General features: G+C 38.4%; 1 protein-coding gene across 4 annotated transcripts in view; it reads left to right on the top strand.

The window, feature by feature from the left end:
* Window positions 1-15906, top strand: part of TENT2 (terminal nucleotidyltransferase 2) — a 77236-nt gene extending 61330 nt beyond the window's left edge. For 3 of the 4 annotated variants that reach the window (XM_077816985.1, XM_077816983.1, XM_077816984.1), the window contains exons 13-16: window positions 6935-7026; window positions 11706-11785; window positions 12360-12498; window positions 14653-15906. In XM_077816985.1, coding sequence (XP_077673111.1) covers window positions 6935-7026; window positions 11706-11785; window positions 12360-12498; window positions 14653-14768 — 427 coding nt within the window. In that variant the 3' untranslated portion in view covers window positions 14769-15906. The remainder of the gene's footprint in view (window positions 1-6934; window positions 7027-11705; window positions 11786-12359; window positions 12499-14652) is intronic. The other variant, XM_077816986.1, reaches the window with a different exon arrangement.
* The last annotated feature ends 2509 nt before the right edge of the window (window positions 15907-18415 follow it).

The following is an 18415-nucleotide window of genomic DNA, read 5'->3' as shown; positions in this document are numbered from 1 at the left end:
TCTAATTGGAATCAACATGAGCAAGCACTCAAAGAAAAAACGATTACCTTTCGTAACTAACTGTTCTTTGAGATGTTGCTCATGTCCATTACAAGATCCACCTGCCTATCCCTCTGTCGGAGCAGTGCCAGAAAGAAGGAACTGAAGTGGCAGCAGGTCGTCAGGACCCTATATACGGCACCATGGAGGCGCAACTCCAGGGGGCACCTGGACTGACCCGACTGATGCCACTAGGGGGAAACCTTCCGGCTACTGTGCATGTGACACTCACACACCTGATTGGAATCAACATGAGCAACACATCTTGAAGAACAACAGTTACTAAAGGTATATTTTTAATTTAAAATGTATATTACTGTAGTGCATAGGAGCCCTGGTTATGGGCCAGGACCTCTCTGTGCTAGGTGACCAAACACAGTACAAAAAGGTTGCCCCTAACCCACAGAGCTTAAAATCTAAGTGTAAAATGAGACAACAGATGGGCTGTACAAGGAAACAATGAGACAGTACTGGTCAGCATGATAGGTAGTGGTCTCAGCATATCAGCCACCTAACCTTTGACAAGTTTTTTTTGTAAGCATCACAAACAGAGTTTGAAGGAGGATAATGTGGTAGCTTTGTGGATGTTCATGGTGAGCTGCTCCCAAGCATGAGGGGCAGCATGGGGGAAAGCACGAAGATATTTGTTTGAAAATGTAATAACTGACTGATTGGAGTATTCTGTATCATGAGTCAGTTGGAGAAAGGAGTTGACCTCATAACAGCAAATTGAAAGATAGACAATGAAGGGCTTTGAAAATGAAAACAAATAGCTTGTTTGGTGCAAAAAAGAAGGGGAAGCCAGTGGAGGGATGCAAAGAATGGGGTGACAGTCATAATGATGGGCTAGGAAGATGATTTTTACAGCAGCATTTGGAATGGATATGAATAGGGCAAGATTTCATTTGTCAAGGCCAGAGAGAAGGATGTTGTAGTAGCTGAGACATGAGAGAATAGCGTAGATGAAGTTTTATCTATGTGGATAGATAGGGAAGGTGTGATGCAGAAAGAATCCACAAGATTTAGACATGGATGTGAGAACCTAGACAGAGAGGCTTGAGTCGAAGACTTCTACCAGATTACTGGCCTGAGTGACAGGCAGGATGGTGGCATGGTCCACAGTGATTGAGAGAGGAGGTAGTAGAGATTAAGAGCTATGTTTTAGTCATGTTGAGTTTGGGGAGATGGCTAGACATTCATGAAGAGATGTCAGAGAGACAGGCCAAGATTTTAATTTGGATAGAAGGAGAGGTCTGGAGTAGAGAGGTAGATCAGTGAGTTTTAGTATAGAGATGGTAGTTGAATTTGTGTATGTGAATGAGGTTACCCAGAGATAAGGTATCGCGGTAGAAGAGAAGGGGACCAAGAACAAAGCCCCTTAGAACCCCATATTAAGAATCTTCCGAAGGATACATTGAATGAGCAATTAAAGATAGGAGAAGAACGAGGAGAGGACAGAGTCATGGAAACTGCGAGAGGACAAGATTTCAAGAAGAGCATGAATTATTTCAGTTTTCCAAGAGCATGTTGTGATATCATTCTGGAATATTTTCCTTTAAAAGAAAATAATGAAACCCGGGAGTTTTTATTTTAAAAAAATTCTCACATTAAGAGAATGTGAATATTGTATTGTTGAGCATTCATATAAAAAAAGACAAACGTTATACAGTATATCAAACTTTTTTGCAGCATATAGATTCCTGTCATATTTTTTCATTCTTACATACTTAATGCTGTTTTCATTACTGTAATGCTCCAATACTTCTAATGATCTTTCAGTTCTCTATATAATTGAATACCGTATATACTTGATCATAAGCTGGTTCGTTTATAAGCCAACCCCCCCAAGATGGATAAGTAAAAATGGTAAAAACTGTATAACCCTTTCATAAGCCGACCGTATATTTGAGGTTGGCAAACTTCAGCTCCCGGCCAGCCAGGGTAAGCTGCTGCCGGGTCGGGATGTTTTTGTTTACCTGGAGCGTTCACAGGCATGGAGCTCCCAGTGGCCGCGGTTTGCCATTCCCAACCAATGGGAGCTGCAGGAAGTGGCTGGGAACAGCAAACCGCGGCCACAAGGAACTGAGGGGCTTCATGCCTGCAGACGCTCCAGGTAAACAAAATGACAATGTATTAGATATTCAATGATTCCATAGAGTTTAAAATCATCAAATTTTGCCGTAGACCTGTTTTATAAGCTGACCCCCGCTCTTCGTTGCGTCACATTTTTACCAAAAATAGTTGGTTTATGAACGAGAATATATGGTAATTTAATCAGCAGCATGCACAATATGGTACTACTTTTCAACAAGCAGAAGAGCCTTCCTTAAGAACATAAGAACGGCCATACTGGGTCAGACCAAAGGTCCATCTAGCTCAGTGTCCTGTCTTTTGACAGTAGCCAATGCAGAGTGCCCCAGAGGGGATGAACAGAACAGATTATCATCAAATGATCCATCTCCTGTCACCCATTTCCAGCTTAGTTGCATTTCAGGGGATGAGGTAGTTAACAATGCACTTATTTCATACTGAGGCGGCCTATATATTCCAGCGAATTTTCGCTATTGACCTATTATACAACATAGTACAGATTAAAGAATAATCATTTGTATGTAGAAATCATATAAGTAGCTTTCATAGCTTCTGGCCTATACAGAGTAATACATAATATTACAAGATGTAACACACAATATAGGTGTTATAGAGAAATATATACAATTTAGAAGTAGTATGACCGTATAATTGAAAACTATATCATAATGGATATTCACAATGGGACATAATTAAAGTTTCTTCTGCATCCTCAACACTGTTGTTACCTGGCTTGAGTGTTTAATTGGTCAGCTGTCACAGGGTTTTGGGTGGAGGGAGAACAATGTAATATTATTTGGTGATCAGTTTGAGAGATCGTTTCTAAATGAAGACAGTGGATTTTTAAATTAAATTTATATACATCATATCCGGTAGAATTAAGTAATTCTTATGACAAAGGTAGCATGGTCCAGTAGGTAGGGCACTGTGCTGGGCCTCAGAGCTGGGTTCTGTTCGCAGCTACACCATTGTCCTGCTGTGTGATCCTGGGCAAGTACCTTCACCTTGTTATGTCTCTCTTTACCCTCTCACTGTTTGTCTGTCTTGTCTATTTACACTGTAAACTCTTTCAAGCAGAGGTTGTCTATTAAAATGTGTTTGTACAGTGCCTAGACTCCAGTCTCAGTTGGGGCCTCTAGGCACCACTGTAATACAAATTATAAATGAAATAATCGAGAGGAAAATAAGATTGTCCCAGAAGTACCACACATGGAAAAGCTTAAATAAATCTGTTATGCAGCAATATTGGCAAACAATACACAATTTGATTCTCATACACTGGATTGCATTTGATTAAATTTCACTCTAATAATGTTTTGTACATAATTCAACTTGCTGAGGTTGTGTTTTTAAATGTTTTTTGAAGTGTAAACTTTTAGTAAGTAAATGGAATCTCTTCGAAGAACATAAATTTTTATTCCAAATTATCAAAGCTGTACTTTCAGAATATTGAAGTCTAATGCACAGTGTAAAGTAGTCTGGAAGTGTATTCAAAAGAAAATAATCTACTGAAACTCCTCTCTGTTTATCAGACCCTCTTACGAGCCTCGTGTCTGATTTCACACAACAGCTCTGAGTGAAGGCAGCAGGTTTTTACTTGGCAAACACTCTTTAACAAAGCAAGGGCTGATTTGATAAATGCCTTGCTTATATCCAGTGGATTTTGCTGTGGAATTGGAGACTAAATAAAGGCACAATGAAAGATGCAATCTTCTTTTTAAATCTTATCTGTTTATTGAAAAGTGAAAATGTTTTACTTTCAGAATTTATTCTTCTGAATTAGAATTTTAAATAAAAAAAACTGTATAATGAAGACATGTTACTTGAAACTATGTAGTCCCTAGTGATGAAAAATAGATTCTAAAATGCCCTTGGAGGGGTTGGGGTGCTGATTTTTATAGCAAGTGTTTTTGAGTTACATAATTGATGTTGGGCTATGGGTTTAAGGTCATCCTATGAATAAGCTGTATTTGGTTAGAAATGACAAAATAAGTATGGATTGGTCGTGTGATCTCTATCTTCATTTTTGGAGTGTGAGGAAGAGCAAAGTATATAACAAGTAGAGTAGTTCATAGCTCTGTTCATCTATTCAGAATACAGCTGGGAAGATAATGCAATAATGAACACTGACTTAAATTAATAGTTAATTGCTTTTGAATGTATTCACAATGTACTTGTTCATTTTCTTTGAACATTTGTGTAAGTAACTTTTTTTGTCCACAAGAATGCATAATGTGCTCGTGCAAAAGTTTGTACCAGAAGCATTTGCCTGGCTGTCGTGAAATCTTTGTGGTTCTTTCCTTGAAATGTTTGTCTGCTGCTCAGAGAACAGAAACATCATGTGATCAGTGACACCAGAAATAGCTGATGACATAGTTGAAACAAAGGGCATATTTTAAACTCATAGGTTGAAATATATTTGCATAAAATGCTCATTGAGCAATTACAAATAGCGAACAAACTTGTAAACATTTTTTACAAACCAAAAAGTCTATAGTCAGTAAATAAATTACTTGTTGTGAATAGTTCAATTCTAATTCAGACTCCTAATTTTAGTAGGAATACAATGTTAATGAATAGTAAATGGGGATATCAACTAAGAGTAGTTACTGTCATGATTCAGTGAAGTGCAAAATGTGATTTAAACAACTAGAAATGCTACTTCGTTGTTCCCAAACACTTATTAGTATAGAACAGCTTAAAATATTTAGATTTTTCTGCAATAAAATATACAGAAAATATTCCCCCCCTCCCCTTTTTTTTTTTTTTTTTTTTTTTGCTGAAGATGCAACTGCTTATCTTGAAACCAGGTAGAACCTCAATAATTTGTAAGGAGGGGAGAGAGGGGGAATGTGTATCATGTTCAGTGTGCACCAAAGTGGCTTTACTGCCTGCTGTGATCTGCTCATTTTAGATATTCTGTTACATAACTCTTCTCTTTAGCTTGTTTAAGATAAGACATTATAGCCATGTTGGGGTGAGAGCTAAATGATGGTGTCTAATATTACTCTTTCCTCTGTGACCCATGTTTTCTAGAACTGCAGTGGAACCTTGCTAATAATACTGTGGTCACTGCATCTTTTCAAGTCGCCCCGTATGCCTGAAGCCCTTTCTCAACCTGCCTACATGGTTAATGAATTAGTAAATCTATGTTGTTCATTTGACATGGGCATTACAGTATTTAGTTACAATACTTTATATTCTACTGATAAATGTTCCCTAATTTGTGAAAACTGTTGGGAGATGCAAGGAGCTACTAGAGTGGTGGTATGGATAGGAGCTAAAGTTTTTGCTGGCCTTGAATGCTAGACATATTTACCGTTTATACTTTTGTTATTGCATAGGAACAGTCAATCAAGAGAAATTTAAATATGTAAAAATGTGTGGCTAAGTTGTTTGAAGTATTTCAGCTAAATTGTACATTAAGCTATTTGTCCTGCAACCCCATGAGAAGTTTCAACAAACTGTTAAACATGTATATTTTTTTGAGTTATGGAAGAGTGAAAATATATTTTCTGCTATAAAGATGGATGTGCACTTAACTCAAGTGGCTGAACTTCACAAGCTGAAACTTTTCAGGTGTCTAGTCTGAAGTCGTGAATAAGAACTAGTTTGTAAAAAGTACTTTGAATACAGTCTTCCGTAAAGCTATGGGGGAAGATTCTCAGTTGGTATAAATTCTCATGGCTCCATTGATGTACAATTTTAAACAATCAGAAGGTTTGAGAGGAAAAAGTGTAAAGGTTCTCTAATATCCTTACCTTGCTTGTAGGCTTTGTGCAGGCTTTCTGCACAAGTGTGAATTTCACCAATCTGAGAGTAAACTACTGTACTGTATATTATGATTAAATGTTGGACATTTTTAATGACACCCACTATATAGCCACAGTTAGACCTAATTTTATTACCGTGCCCTTCCCCTACTTCTCAACCTACACTGGTCAGCTTGGCTTGTTTTAATTAGAATTTTAATAGTGTCTCAAATTCTAATTGTCTTTTTAAATTAAAACAGGACGTTGGACACCCTAGATTTGAGCTGTGAAGGGATCAATTTTTATTTATTTATTTATTTATTTTTAAGAAAGTGTTTCACCACCAAGTCATAATGTACATTGAGGTCTGTGGTGTTCTGTATTGCTGAAATGTTTTGATGATGTATTTTAATGCGTGTATGAAAATTTTGCCTCTTGTCTCCCCCTCATGTTTTCCACTCGCCAAAATGGTTAATTGCCATGAAGACTGATCTCCATAATTTTCTGAAGAGAAACAGAGGCTGCTCAAGACAATCTGCCACCCTATGCAAAATTTTAGTGTGCCACTCCACTCCTACCCCCTACAGCAGAAGTTCTCAAGTGGGGGAGGGGCATGCACCCTACATTAGACTTTCTGGGCTGAGGGCAGTGAGCCTTCTGATAGTTCAGTGGTTATGGTAGATGTGGAGTAGGAGCTAAGCACTAGGTCACAACACTACTCATTCAGGTGTGGTCTGGCTGTCTCTCCATCAAGAGAGAGAGAGCTGCAGCCAGTCAAATCTGACTGAGTGGCATTGGAACCTGGTGTACAGGGTTGCACTGCCACTCAAGTTTGGCCTGGCTGCCCCAGGCAGTGGCCTAGTTTGTCTGTGGCTAGAGCAGCCCCTGCTAGAAACACCAAAAAAAATATTGCTACTTCGAACTACTATCCTCTGAAATTCCTAAGTCATAACTCTGTATGAGCACTTTACCTATTTTATGTGTGACCATATACTGATGGTTCAAAAAGCAATCTGTGTTAAGTGTCTGCAAATTGTCTTCCTTTCCTCTAGCTGGAGCCGCCAAATGATTTCAGTTCGTGAAGCCAGAGCCATTCCAAGACCTGATGGCATTGAATGGAGAAACAAATTCATTTGTGTAGAAGGTAAAGTGTGAAGCTGCAATTTTTGTGTTTTCAGTTTCATTTATTTAGTTCCTTGATAGCATTGATTTAAGTTAGCCTGTCACTCATAGACTTTGCTTGTCTCTTATTTCAGGCATTTTCAATAATACATGCAGATACATAATATATTATATGACATTTCAGTGGAAAAGTTAATGTACCCAAGATAGATTACTGTCTTATAACTATGTAGCAAAGTCCTAAGTGACTAAAGTGGAAATATTTGTTGGCTTCTCTCCTTTGAGTGATTGATTTTTTTTTTTTTAACCATTGTCCTGTAATACCTTGTGCTTCACTTCACATATTATTTTATTCAGTGACTGCTCCCAGTTTATCTTTCACTTACGGTACTGTGTTATAGGCAGAGCTGATAATGTTGCTTAGTGTTAAGGATGCGTGATATTACCCATTATATGACTTTGATAGTTCTCAGAGGATCAGGTGGACGAGTGGATAGCACACCCAGTGTCCAGTCTCTCACCTCCTGGTGGGAAGGGCTTTCTGTCCAATTACTAACCCTTGTTACGTGGCTTAGCTTCACCTCTGGGTTTTCGATGCCCTATCCTCTCCTTACTAGAGTGGGGTGAGGCTTTGGCCCCTCCTGCAACAAGGGAAGTTGTTAGGGGAGCCTGGGCCTTCCCTCCTTCTAACTGGATTCTGACCTCTGACCCAGGACCCTGTGAGAGACGACAATATCTGACTCACTGGAGGCTTCTTCAGTATCCTTACTCTGGAGCCCTGAGGCTGGTTTTGTCGCGTTCCCCCTTTTGAGCTGAGTTGCTCCCTTTTAAGGTTCCTTTCCATTTGGAGCATGCTCTGCAGGTTGGGAGGGGCAGGACTCCCCTCCCACTGGACCCAGTGTGGGATTTGTACACCCTGTCACACTGATCCTTTTTTCAGTTGCTAATAATTTTGGCAAATTCAAATTTTCTATTCTGATTGTCCGTCTGCCTCAGGCTGAATTTTTTTAGAACATTTCAGCCATAATGGTCTAGCCATTTCCAAGAACAAGGCTAGAGAAAAATACATTGTTTTGCATTGTTTTGAATTGTTAAAATTCTGGCAACCTTTTCTTTGAGAAGATGTAGCACCTCCGTGCTTTGGAGCAGGGAGTCAGAATTTGGTGGTGGTGGTGGGGGGGTCCTTTGTGTCAAGGACGTCTCTTTTGCTATTCCTGTGAAAATCTGCCCAAATTGGGCCAAGTTATAAGCCTTTGAAAAATCTCAGTTCGCTCATGCTCAGTGGTGATGTCTTAGTTTTAGTACTTAAATCACTGATTCTATCCACATTGGGAATGCTTTCGCCCCTCATGGCCCTCAGTGCTGACCTAACTGCACGTGTGCCATGCCATCCCCTTGTAGCTCATATGAGTGACTGGACTGCATATGTTTTTAGAGAAGCTTGCACAGTCGCTGTCTGCACTGTATCTGATTCAGGCCAGTATTAGTCTCATTTCCATAAGCCTTTAACACAGCTGTGCAGTTGTAGATTTTTTTTTTCAAAAATAGTTTAAAACCTGCCTTGCCACTACCCTGGAAACAGTCTGGATTCTAATGTTTCCTAATGAAAAAATACTTTTAGTCCTCTTCTCAATCATAGAATCATAGAATATCAGGATTGGAAGGGACCTCAGGAGGTCATCTAGTCCAACCCCCTGCTCAAAGCAGGGCCAATCCCCAATTTTTGCCCCAGATCCCTAAATGGCCTCCTCAAGGACTGAACTCACAACCCTGGGTTTAGCAGGCCAATGCTCAAACCACTGAGCTATCCCTCCCCCCCATCAAATTGTCAGGATGGCAATTTGATTATTTTATATTTGACATTCATTTTTAGTGAATTATTCTTCTGATTAATGAGTAAAATTTACATTATACTGGAGTTTTCCTTTGAAAACTTCCTGACGTTTAGGAAACATTGAGGGACACTTACAGTTGATTTATTTTAATTAAAATGTTGCATACATAGTCTTGCAAAATTCTTCTTGCCCAGTCTTCCAGTAAGTGTTTTTCTTTTGACAGGAGACTAAAATATAATTTTTATTGTCATTTATTAGCATAGCATGGGAAAGGTTTTGAGTCTGCACTAGGACAGCTTCCTGACAATCTTGGGAAGGCTTTGCAGCCCCTCACTTGTCATTTTAAAGTTTTTATGATCTTGGGTGCAGTATGGAATGCCTGGAGGCTCCTAACTAATATTACAGAATCATTCAGCATCAAATTTCAGACAGATAAAAGGAAATACTATGCTACTTCACATGGCATATAATCAGCATTTGGAATTCACTGTAGTAACAGGTCACTGTGTGAAATTCTGTGTCTAGATTTTAGAATGCTGAACATCTTGTGAATCGGATGGCCAATATTCTGATCCAGTATAAAGGCATATCTCACTGTAAAGTAAAATCAGCTAGTAAACACCCAGTGAAATATTTTAAACCTATTTTTAGGATGGAAAAAAATTCTACAACCATGCCAAAGAAAACCAGTCATCCCATTGTGTTAGTGAATTATGAGTACTGAAGTTCATTTAAATTTTGAGTGTAATTTGGATGGTTTTGATAATGAAAGGACCCAGTCTTATAGTCCCTATACTGGTAAAATCCCTGTGAGGTAAATGAGAGCTTCTAAACGAGTACCCTCACCTCTTGCGAGCGCCCCCTTCTGGTCGAGTGTGAGCCTGCCGTTTCTCAGTTCTTGGAACGGAGTGTCACCCACCTCTCGCAAGCGTTCACCCCTCCCACCCACCCCTTTGTTCGATGGCTTCATCAGCAGGTCTTCAGTGACTCAGCCTTCAGTGAATCTCACACACTGTCTGTAGGTGGAGTAGAACAAACAAACCCCTTCCAGGGTATACAGCCTTCATCTTTCGCTAAGGCTTCCTACCCAGAAAAACTGCCCGCTATAACAGTCCAACAGGGCCCATCGCGGTGCCCTCACTTGGTCTGGCTAGGTTCTGGGCTCAGTCCTTGCTTGGTCCCCGCAGTCTGCCAGGAGCTCCTTCTTAGCCCCCCTGGTCTTCAGCAGCCCTCCCTGAGCTCACGCCTGCCCACACTGAGCTGTCCGTGGTCCTGCTGCTCTTCCAGCCATCCAGGAACCCAGTCCTCTCTCTTCCAGCTCCAGGCAACAACTGACTGCTCTGTTGCTGCTGCTTTTTTTTTTTTTTCCCATGCAGCTGATCTAGGCTGCCTGGAGGACTACTCCTTTGCTCTTTTGTGGGGTGGGGTGGGGTGAGGCAGGACTGCAAGGTCTCCAGCAGGGGCCTCGGGACCTAGTCCATTCCACCACACTGCTTTTCTTGAATAAAGATTCTAAAAACAGGCCATAAATGAATACTTCGGAAAGTCACAAGTGCATCATTGCTACTGTAATTAAAAATACATATGAGAAATACAAAACTGTTTGTGACCAATATTGTGCTCAATATATATATGGACATTTATAGTATTTTTTTCAGCACATCTTATATGTATTTATGTATTTCATAAAACTCTTATGCTCACATCCACTAAAATTAAAAGGATTCCTTAACCATTAAAAAGAAAGTTAGTTTAAGATCCAAAATTTGACATATTAAAAGGAGACTAATCTAGCTAGGACTGTATTTTGCCTCAGGGCTCTGTCATTGGCTATTGTACCTTTACAAGTATGAAATACATAATACACCATAGTGTACTTAAACTGTCCTCTGGAAAAGTGTAAAAAGACTGGATTCTAAAACATGTTTTGCAGTGAAATTGAAAGGTGGTCTGTGCATGGTTAACCCTATAGTATATTTGCTCTACTGCAGAGGGGAGTACACATTTTATGAATACTATGCTGATATTGATTATGCGGATGACAAATAATAGGCCGAAGTCATGTTGGTTTCTAGTCCATTAGAAGCAAACGAGAAAAACTATACATTGCCAACTGGAAAAAGACAAAAATAGTAGGAAGAATAGAAATTTTTTGAAAGATGGGTTTTTAAAAATATTTTACAGGGCTTTTGTTTTTATATATTCCAGTTTAAGAAAAATACCATATTTTACCACTGCTGTCTGTTGTATAATTTTGTCTCAAAAGATACAGCATAAGAAGAGAAAGTAATTGCTTGTAGATCTGATATAAGCACATTGTTGTACATGGACCTTTCAGAACAGTTGCACAAAGTCATATTTAGATGTATAATACACACTATTGATTGTAACAGGACCTTCCTTATTTAGAATATTTAGAAATATATTTAAAATGGCATAGAAGTATATGGTCTATGAACTGACAAAGGACATTAGTTAAGGATATGGCTGCTCTATTCCTTGTTCTGAGACTCTGAATAGGCTGCTGACTTCTATAAGACTTGAAATACTTGTACAGTGGACGAAAGCACATGATAGAAGACCTGTATTAATACCCCTGCTGATAGTGTCAGCTATCTACATTTAAAGGAGTAATACTCCAACAATCTCTACTGCAACTGCAGAATATTAGTGTTGTGTTTTTATGGTATGAGAGTTACCTGCACAGTACATGTCAGAAAGGGAAAATGCAGCCTGTTGCTAAAAGTCCTCATAGAAAGTGACAATATATTGACTTATCCTCTGCTTCTCACAGAGTAGTTTACCAGGTGAAGATAAAGTAAAGGTTGGTTTTTTAACACTTAAATTTTTACGTTTAACCTTGCAGAGCCTTTTGATGGAACAAACACAGCTAGGGCTGTACATGAAAAGCAGAAGTTTGACATTATCAAGGATGAATTTCTAAAGGTAAAAATACATCAGATTAATTCTTGTAGCCCTCTTGTCTGCTAAAAAGTTTTTGGAATAAAAAATGAAAACTGAGAGGGTCAGTGGATTTGTGTACTACAGTGGTGGCCTGAGGTCTGTGTGCCTTACACTTGAGAATCTGTGTAATAGGCATTCATCCCAATATATGTAGAAGGAGAGAAATATGAAGTGAGAATGTTTTGTTGTGTGTGCGTGTGCATTCGCATGCAAGGGCAGGGCTAATGCTGAAGTGGATACCTAAAATGAAAATTTCTTAATGGTCTGTGTGTTTAAATTCAGGACTCCAAGGCAGAGATAAATTGTAATGAGAACTGGGCATCCAAATCCCTTAGTCAGCTTTGAAAGTCTTAGCCTGACTTTCTTATTAATGTTTTGCGGGTAGAACATTTTCAATCTTTCCTGGATTCAGTGGTGTTTCTTATGGGAATCTGCAAGGGAGCTATGGAACAAAAAATAGTTTGAGCCTTTACTTCTCTTTCTATCATGGGTAAATATGGCCTCCAGTAGTTTACAAGTTTGTTTTTCTGCTCTTTGTACACATTTTAAATATCAGGTACGCACTTCTTCAGCAAGAAGGGGTTATTGGCACAATCTGAGGAGAACATTAACTGTAGTGAGACATGACTGTTGTTTGACCTGCAACTTTCCCTATTTCCCGCTGATGGTGGAGAGATGTGGATTTTACTTGGAATGTAAGATTTGGGCCTCAGATTTGGGTTTAATCTGCAAATACTCACCACCTCCTGTCTCCTATCCCTGTTCCCCATCATAGAGTTTGCTTTGACTGTGACATATCTGTTTGGAATTAAGTACCTATACCTGCACTTGTACTTCGGGTTCATTGAGATTTTTTCATAGCAGGTATCACTGTTCATGTTTCTCCGACAAAGAGAAGGAAGTGAAGATCAGATTTTTCTAATTCAAGAAACAAGCAGAATTAGTCTTTTTAAAACTGAGTATCTTTCTGTGTCACAAACACGAGTAAAATACTTTTCTGCTTTTTAAAATATTGTTACATTTCATAGGCATTTTGTGTTCTCTGAGGAAGAGAGCAAATAGGATGAAAGATCTAAAAAAAACCTGATGTATGAGCAAAGTTTAAAAATGTGTGTGTTTTAGTTTTGCAAAAAGACTGAGGAGAGGACCTGATAACATATTTGAAGACTAAGGGCTGTTATAAAGAGGATAGTAATCAATTGTTCTATCTGTCCACTGAAGGTAGGGCAAAAAGTAATTGGCTTAATCTGCAGCAAAGGAGATTTAGGTTAGATATTAGGGAAAACTTTATGACTAGAAGGATAGTTAAGTACTGGACTAAGCTTCCAACAGGGGTTGTGGAATCTCTGTCATTGCAGGCTTTTAAGAACAGGTTAGACAAACATCTGCCAGGCATGGTCTTAAGTATACTTGGCTGCCTCAGTGTGGAGGATGGACTGGATGACTTCTCGAGGTCTCTTCCAAGTCTACATTTGCATGATTCTATAACTATTTATATAGTTCTAGGCACAGTATATTTGTCCTATGATTTTCAATATGTTATTGAATATTAGCAGTGGAAAAGAGAGAGCCCATACTGGAAAACTTTCTGGGCATGCTGTAAACATCGGTCCCTTTTTCCTTTTGGTGTTAGGGCAAGAGATCAGTTGAGGATCTACTGACACAAGTGGTCAGATCTGGGCTTTTAATATGGGCAGTTTGCAAGCTTGATTTTATTGTGAGAATATTAGTGACCTCATAAGTTATATAAAGTATTTGGGGTTTTTTGTACAAAGTATTTTATTTCTGTGAAGCCACTAGTGTTAAGCACCATATAATATATGTAAATAAAATAGTCCATTTTTAATGAATGATTAAATAAATTGCTTAGGCACCGTAAGGGTCAACTATATTAATTATTTAAAAAGATGCACATACTTACGAATAACCTCTAAGGCTCGGATTTTTAAAGGAGCCCCAAGGGGGAGGTTGGTGCATAACTCATTGAAAATCGCTCCAGCCTGTGAAATGTTTTCTTGAAAGGCACTGACTCTACACTGGCACAAGGTTTGCCCGTATAAAGTCAGTTGCCAAATCAGGGCCTTAGACACCTAATCCCATACTCTACTTCTGTAACCCAGGACAGAAATAGAGATAATATAATTTGTCACCAATTTCAAGGACACATTCTTCTTTTTTGGAAGTAGCAAGGGATAGCTCCTCAGATATTTAGCGTATGTCTCCAAAATCAGAAATGTGAAGGTACCTAACCATTTTAAAGACAGAACATTATAAGAGACTTAGTTCTTTTAAAATATACTAATACCCCCACCTTCACAAGTTGTCTTTGTCCCCTGAAAACATAATTATTTGGGTCAGGTCTACACTACCACTTCAGTTTAATTTACATCGCTCAGAGGTGTGAATAAGTCTCACCCCCCTGAGCAATGTAAGTTACTCCGATCTAAGCACCAGTATGGACAGCGCTCTGTCAGCAGGAGAGCTTCTCCTGTCAACATAGGTACTGCCTCTCACAGGTGGATTTCTTATGCTGATGGGAGAGCTCTCTCCCATTGGCATAGAGCGTCTTCACCGTACACGCGACAGTGGCGATGTAGCGCTTCGAGCGTAGACTAGCCCTTGTTCTCAAAAGTGCACTCCTTTTTGTCTGGCTTACTACAGATTCCCTCTTACTGTAAGCAATCTTTTTAAAGAAATAAGTACCTGATGCTGCTCATAAATTTGTGAGGAAAACAAAACCGTTTAAAACTCTTTGTGGATCTGTGTGGGGTTTACCTCTTTCACTTTTAAAGGAGGTGGTGATATAGAAGAGAATAGCTTTTAAAAACCTTGTAACTTTTTTTCCTCAGTCATGGCAGAGATTACGAGACAAGAGAGACTTGAACTGTATACTACCTGTAAGAGCAACTATACAGAAAAGATAATTGGCTTCCTTCTTCTTCTTCTTCTTACTGGAGTCTGCTGAAATATAAAGAACAATATCAAAACCACGATGCAGTTTTCCCCATAGTTTTTTATGAAGTGTTTTCTCTTTCAAGTTTTTGTTAAGGAAATGTTTATAAGAAAGATTGCATATTTTATTATGACATTTGTTAATATAACTATTCATTCAAAAATGGGTTTTCTAAAAATCCTTGCACCATTGACTTGTATAGGAGACTATTATGACCCAAATTTCAGACCACAGGACTTAATTAATTTTAGGGAAGGTATCAGAGTATATTAAATTGTTGTTACGTTTAACTTAGTAATAGTTAATTCGACCACACTTAACACTGAAGTAAAGAAATGAAGAGCTAAGCAATGCATAAAAGTCCAGCTTAAAGCATAGCACACATTGCACGTTTCTTGATAAATAAGTAGGCTGTGCTTTACAACTGCTTCAAGCAGTATGCACTTTTGCTCTACTTGGCACTTTCCAGTTTTATTTCCCTCTTACATGGAACAATTTATCAAAATGAAATTATCCCCTAGTTGTTGTTATGCTCCAGGTCACAGGAATTATAATCTAAACTGGAATTTTTGAGCAGCAGAGCTACTACAAAACAGTTGAAATAATCCATGATAAACCAATGTATGTAAATGCTTAATGTTTATACAGATTAGGTCAGATATCTATATTTTAATGTTTCCTTTCCATATGCAAAGTAGTAGTGATGGCTGCTTAAAGAAAAGCTGCTAATAGGGCAAGTTTTTGTTTTGATTTTCTGTAAATATTTGTAAATTGGTCGGCTGCTGTAAATTGAAATTTAAAAAGTAATCTTGAAAATTTTAACTTTTCCAAAAAAACACAGTGAAACTTCTTTTAGACCTGCTGTAGCACAGTTTGTGCCTCTCATGTACTTGTTATTGCAGACCAATTCATATGTTACAATTGTTACTTCTCAATGATGTCAAATTAATATTTTCTTTTTTTCTCTTAAGTTTAATATTTTGTATGGTGTCCAGTGGAATAAAGTTTATGTATGGAAAATACAGATAACTTTTCTGTTTCTTTTTGCTCTTATTTCACATGAGCTCTTCTAAATGTTTTCTACTTCCCTGTGATTGTGTAGAATGAGAAGTCTGCTAAGGATTGTCTTGTCCAAAACCAGAAATTTATGTGTGGCTATTGGAATTTTATATGTATGTGCAATGTAGTCCTTACAGGCTTCTCAAAATGCTCATTTGGATTCTTATCATATTCTTGAGTTCGTATCTCCAAGTTGCAGATAATTTTTATTTAGGCTTCATTAATTAAAGAATTTTTTAAAAAGTTACAAAACACTCCAATGTTTAGGATTAAATGGTCAACTTGTTGCCTGTTCTAAAATCATTTACTGTACAGGTCTCACTCTAATCTGTCATTTAATTTTTTATTTAAATAAGTTTGCTTCTATAACTTTAATCTAATCTGTAGTTCAATGGCAATCAAGCAGATAAAACTGAAATGTTTTATTCTAAATCAGGGTTTGTTTCCTTTTTTTGAGATGATAAAATTGGTCTGAATGAGTCACTCACTATTTAAATACGTTGTAGAGGTATGATCAAATGGCTTTACATAAAACAGTGAAAACTTGTTGCACAAAATGTCAGCATTCAGAGATTCTCTAGTGACTCTAGAGGTGTGTATACAATGTTTAAAAAGGCACTAGCTATTCCTATGCCTACAGAGTACAAAACTTTATGGAAGTAGAAGATCTAGAAAGGAACATGTATACACAAGACAGCATCTCAGATGCATTTCAAGTGAGTGGCATGTCAAAGCTACAAAACTACATGTATAATCTTCCACAAATTTTATCTCAAGGGGCTTGTCTTCACTATACTACACTAGAGCATCTCCCGCCAACATAGCACAGTATAGACATCACTTTAAGTCAAAGTAACTTACGTTGCTCAGAGGGGTGGCTTTTTCACGCTCCTGAACAACATAAGTTGCATTGATTTAAGCAGTAGTGTAGACAAGCCCTTGGAATATGCATCTCTCCCAACAGAGAAAGCAAAAAGGGCAATAGGTATTGCATCAGGAAAGCTCTCCATGTTACCATTCTCCATGTTTATAATTGTTTTGTATCCCGCACTATTTCCCTATCTTTGCTGAAAATTTACTAGTAGGATAGATAGTCTCCTTTTAAAATTCCCTTATAGTTTCCTTTATGAAGCTCAATAGTGTCATCAATGGTTTAAAAAAAGAAGAAAAAAAACCAGTGAGGGGAATTGCAAAAAAATTTTTAAAATTGAAACACTTTTGACCAGCTCTACCTGTAACCAGGAATCCATGAGTCCGAGTGGTAGTTCCTTCAAATGTGTGGGAATAAACCTGCACTGCCATCTTTCCTCCAGCAAGTATTCCCATAATCCTGAGCAAGGTACCTTGTGAGTAACTATTTTTGAAGTAGTTCTCTTTGGTGATAGCATGGATGGTGGCAGTACCACAGTAGTGTGAAGAATAACATAAGTAAGACTCAAAAAATGAACAAATATAAAGGTATTGTAGTATCCTTCTCTCTGGCCAACCAGGAGCAGGACAACTTCCTGTGGAAATGCCAAGTATTGGAAGAATAACTTGTGAATGCTGTAAAGCTTGTACTATTGTGCACTGTAGTTTTTGACTGACTTCATGAAACAAGATGGAAGCTCTTGAAGAAATCTTATTGTTTGGATTGTGTAACTTTTGAGCTCATCTTCCACTTAGTTTAGAAAGTTTGGATCACTCACCCTGTGTAGTTGCTTGAAGATGACTTGATGAGCTAAATCTTCAATTAGTTTAGGCATCTATCCAGAGTGAGGAGTCCACTAATAGCCAATATGTTTATGAATTAACTTTTTCAGATCTTTCTCCCCCAATTTACTCAAATAAGGTTCCTCATTTGTAATCTGATTCCATCTCCTTTGTAATCAGCAGCAATAATAGTTTTCTGAGAGACCTAAAGTCTCTAAGTAACAGACTAAGGCCACGTCTACACGAGGACTTAAGTTGGCAAAACTTTTGTTGCTCGGGGATGTGTAAAAACACCCCCGAGTGACATAAGTTTTGCCAGCCTAGGCGCTGGGTGGTCAAAGCACTATGTCCGTGGGAGACACTCTCCCGCCAACATAGCCACTGCCACTAGAGCTAATTTTATATCGCCGGGAGAGCTCTTTCCCATCGGCATAATGCAGCGGCACAGCTGTAAGTGTAGGTATGGCCTAACTGTTAAAGGGTTTGTCATGGTGGACCAGTGTTTCCTTCGGTCACTGTGCATAGTCTGACACTGAAGCATCTCTGAGGTTTCTCACTGCGATGAAGTGGAATGATTTAATTTAGACCCCTTCCATTGCTTTAGAAACAGCTTTGAATACTATGTGAGTTTCGGTAGTGGTTTGCTGCTTGATGTCTTTCCCATTTCTCAGTTTACATTATGCCAGAAATTGACTAAGTGTAGGATTCTGTTTTACTTTATATCATTTTCCAAGAGCCCTCTTCAGTGTTCCAGTGACACAGGAATTAGTAACATCAGTTTCAGTTAAGCCTCTGATTTGGACAGGTGACTTAACTGACTTCACTGTGTGATAGCAGAAGCTTCACTTTTTGTAGCAGCAGTATTGGAATCAGCATGGACTGCATATAGTAGGATCTATAATGTTGGA

Source organism: Eretmochelys imbricata, chromosome 5 (genome assembly GCF_965152235.1).
Source record: "Eretmochelys imbricata isolate rEreImb1 chromosome 5, rEreImb1.hap1, whole genome shotgun sequence".
Classification (NCBI taxonomy): domain Eukaryota; kingdom Metazoa; phylum Chordata; order Testudines; family Cheloniidae; genus Eretmochelys; species Eretmochelys imbricata.
Note: the sequence above shows the minus strand (reverse complement) of the source record. Positions and strands in the feature narration are given on the sequence as shown.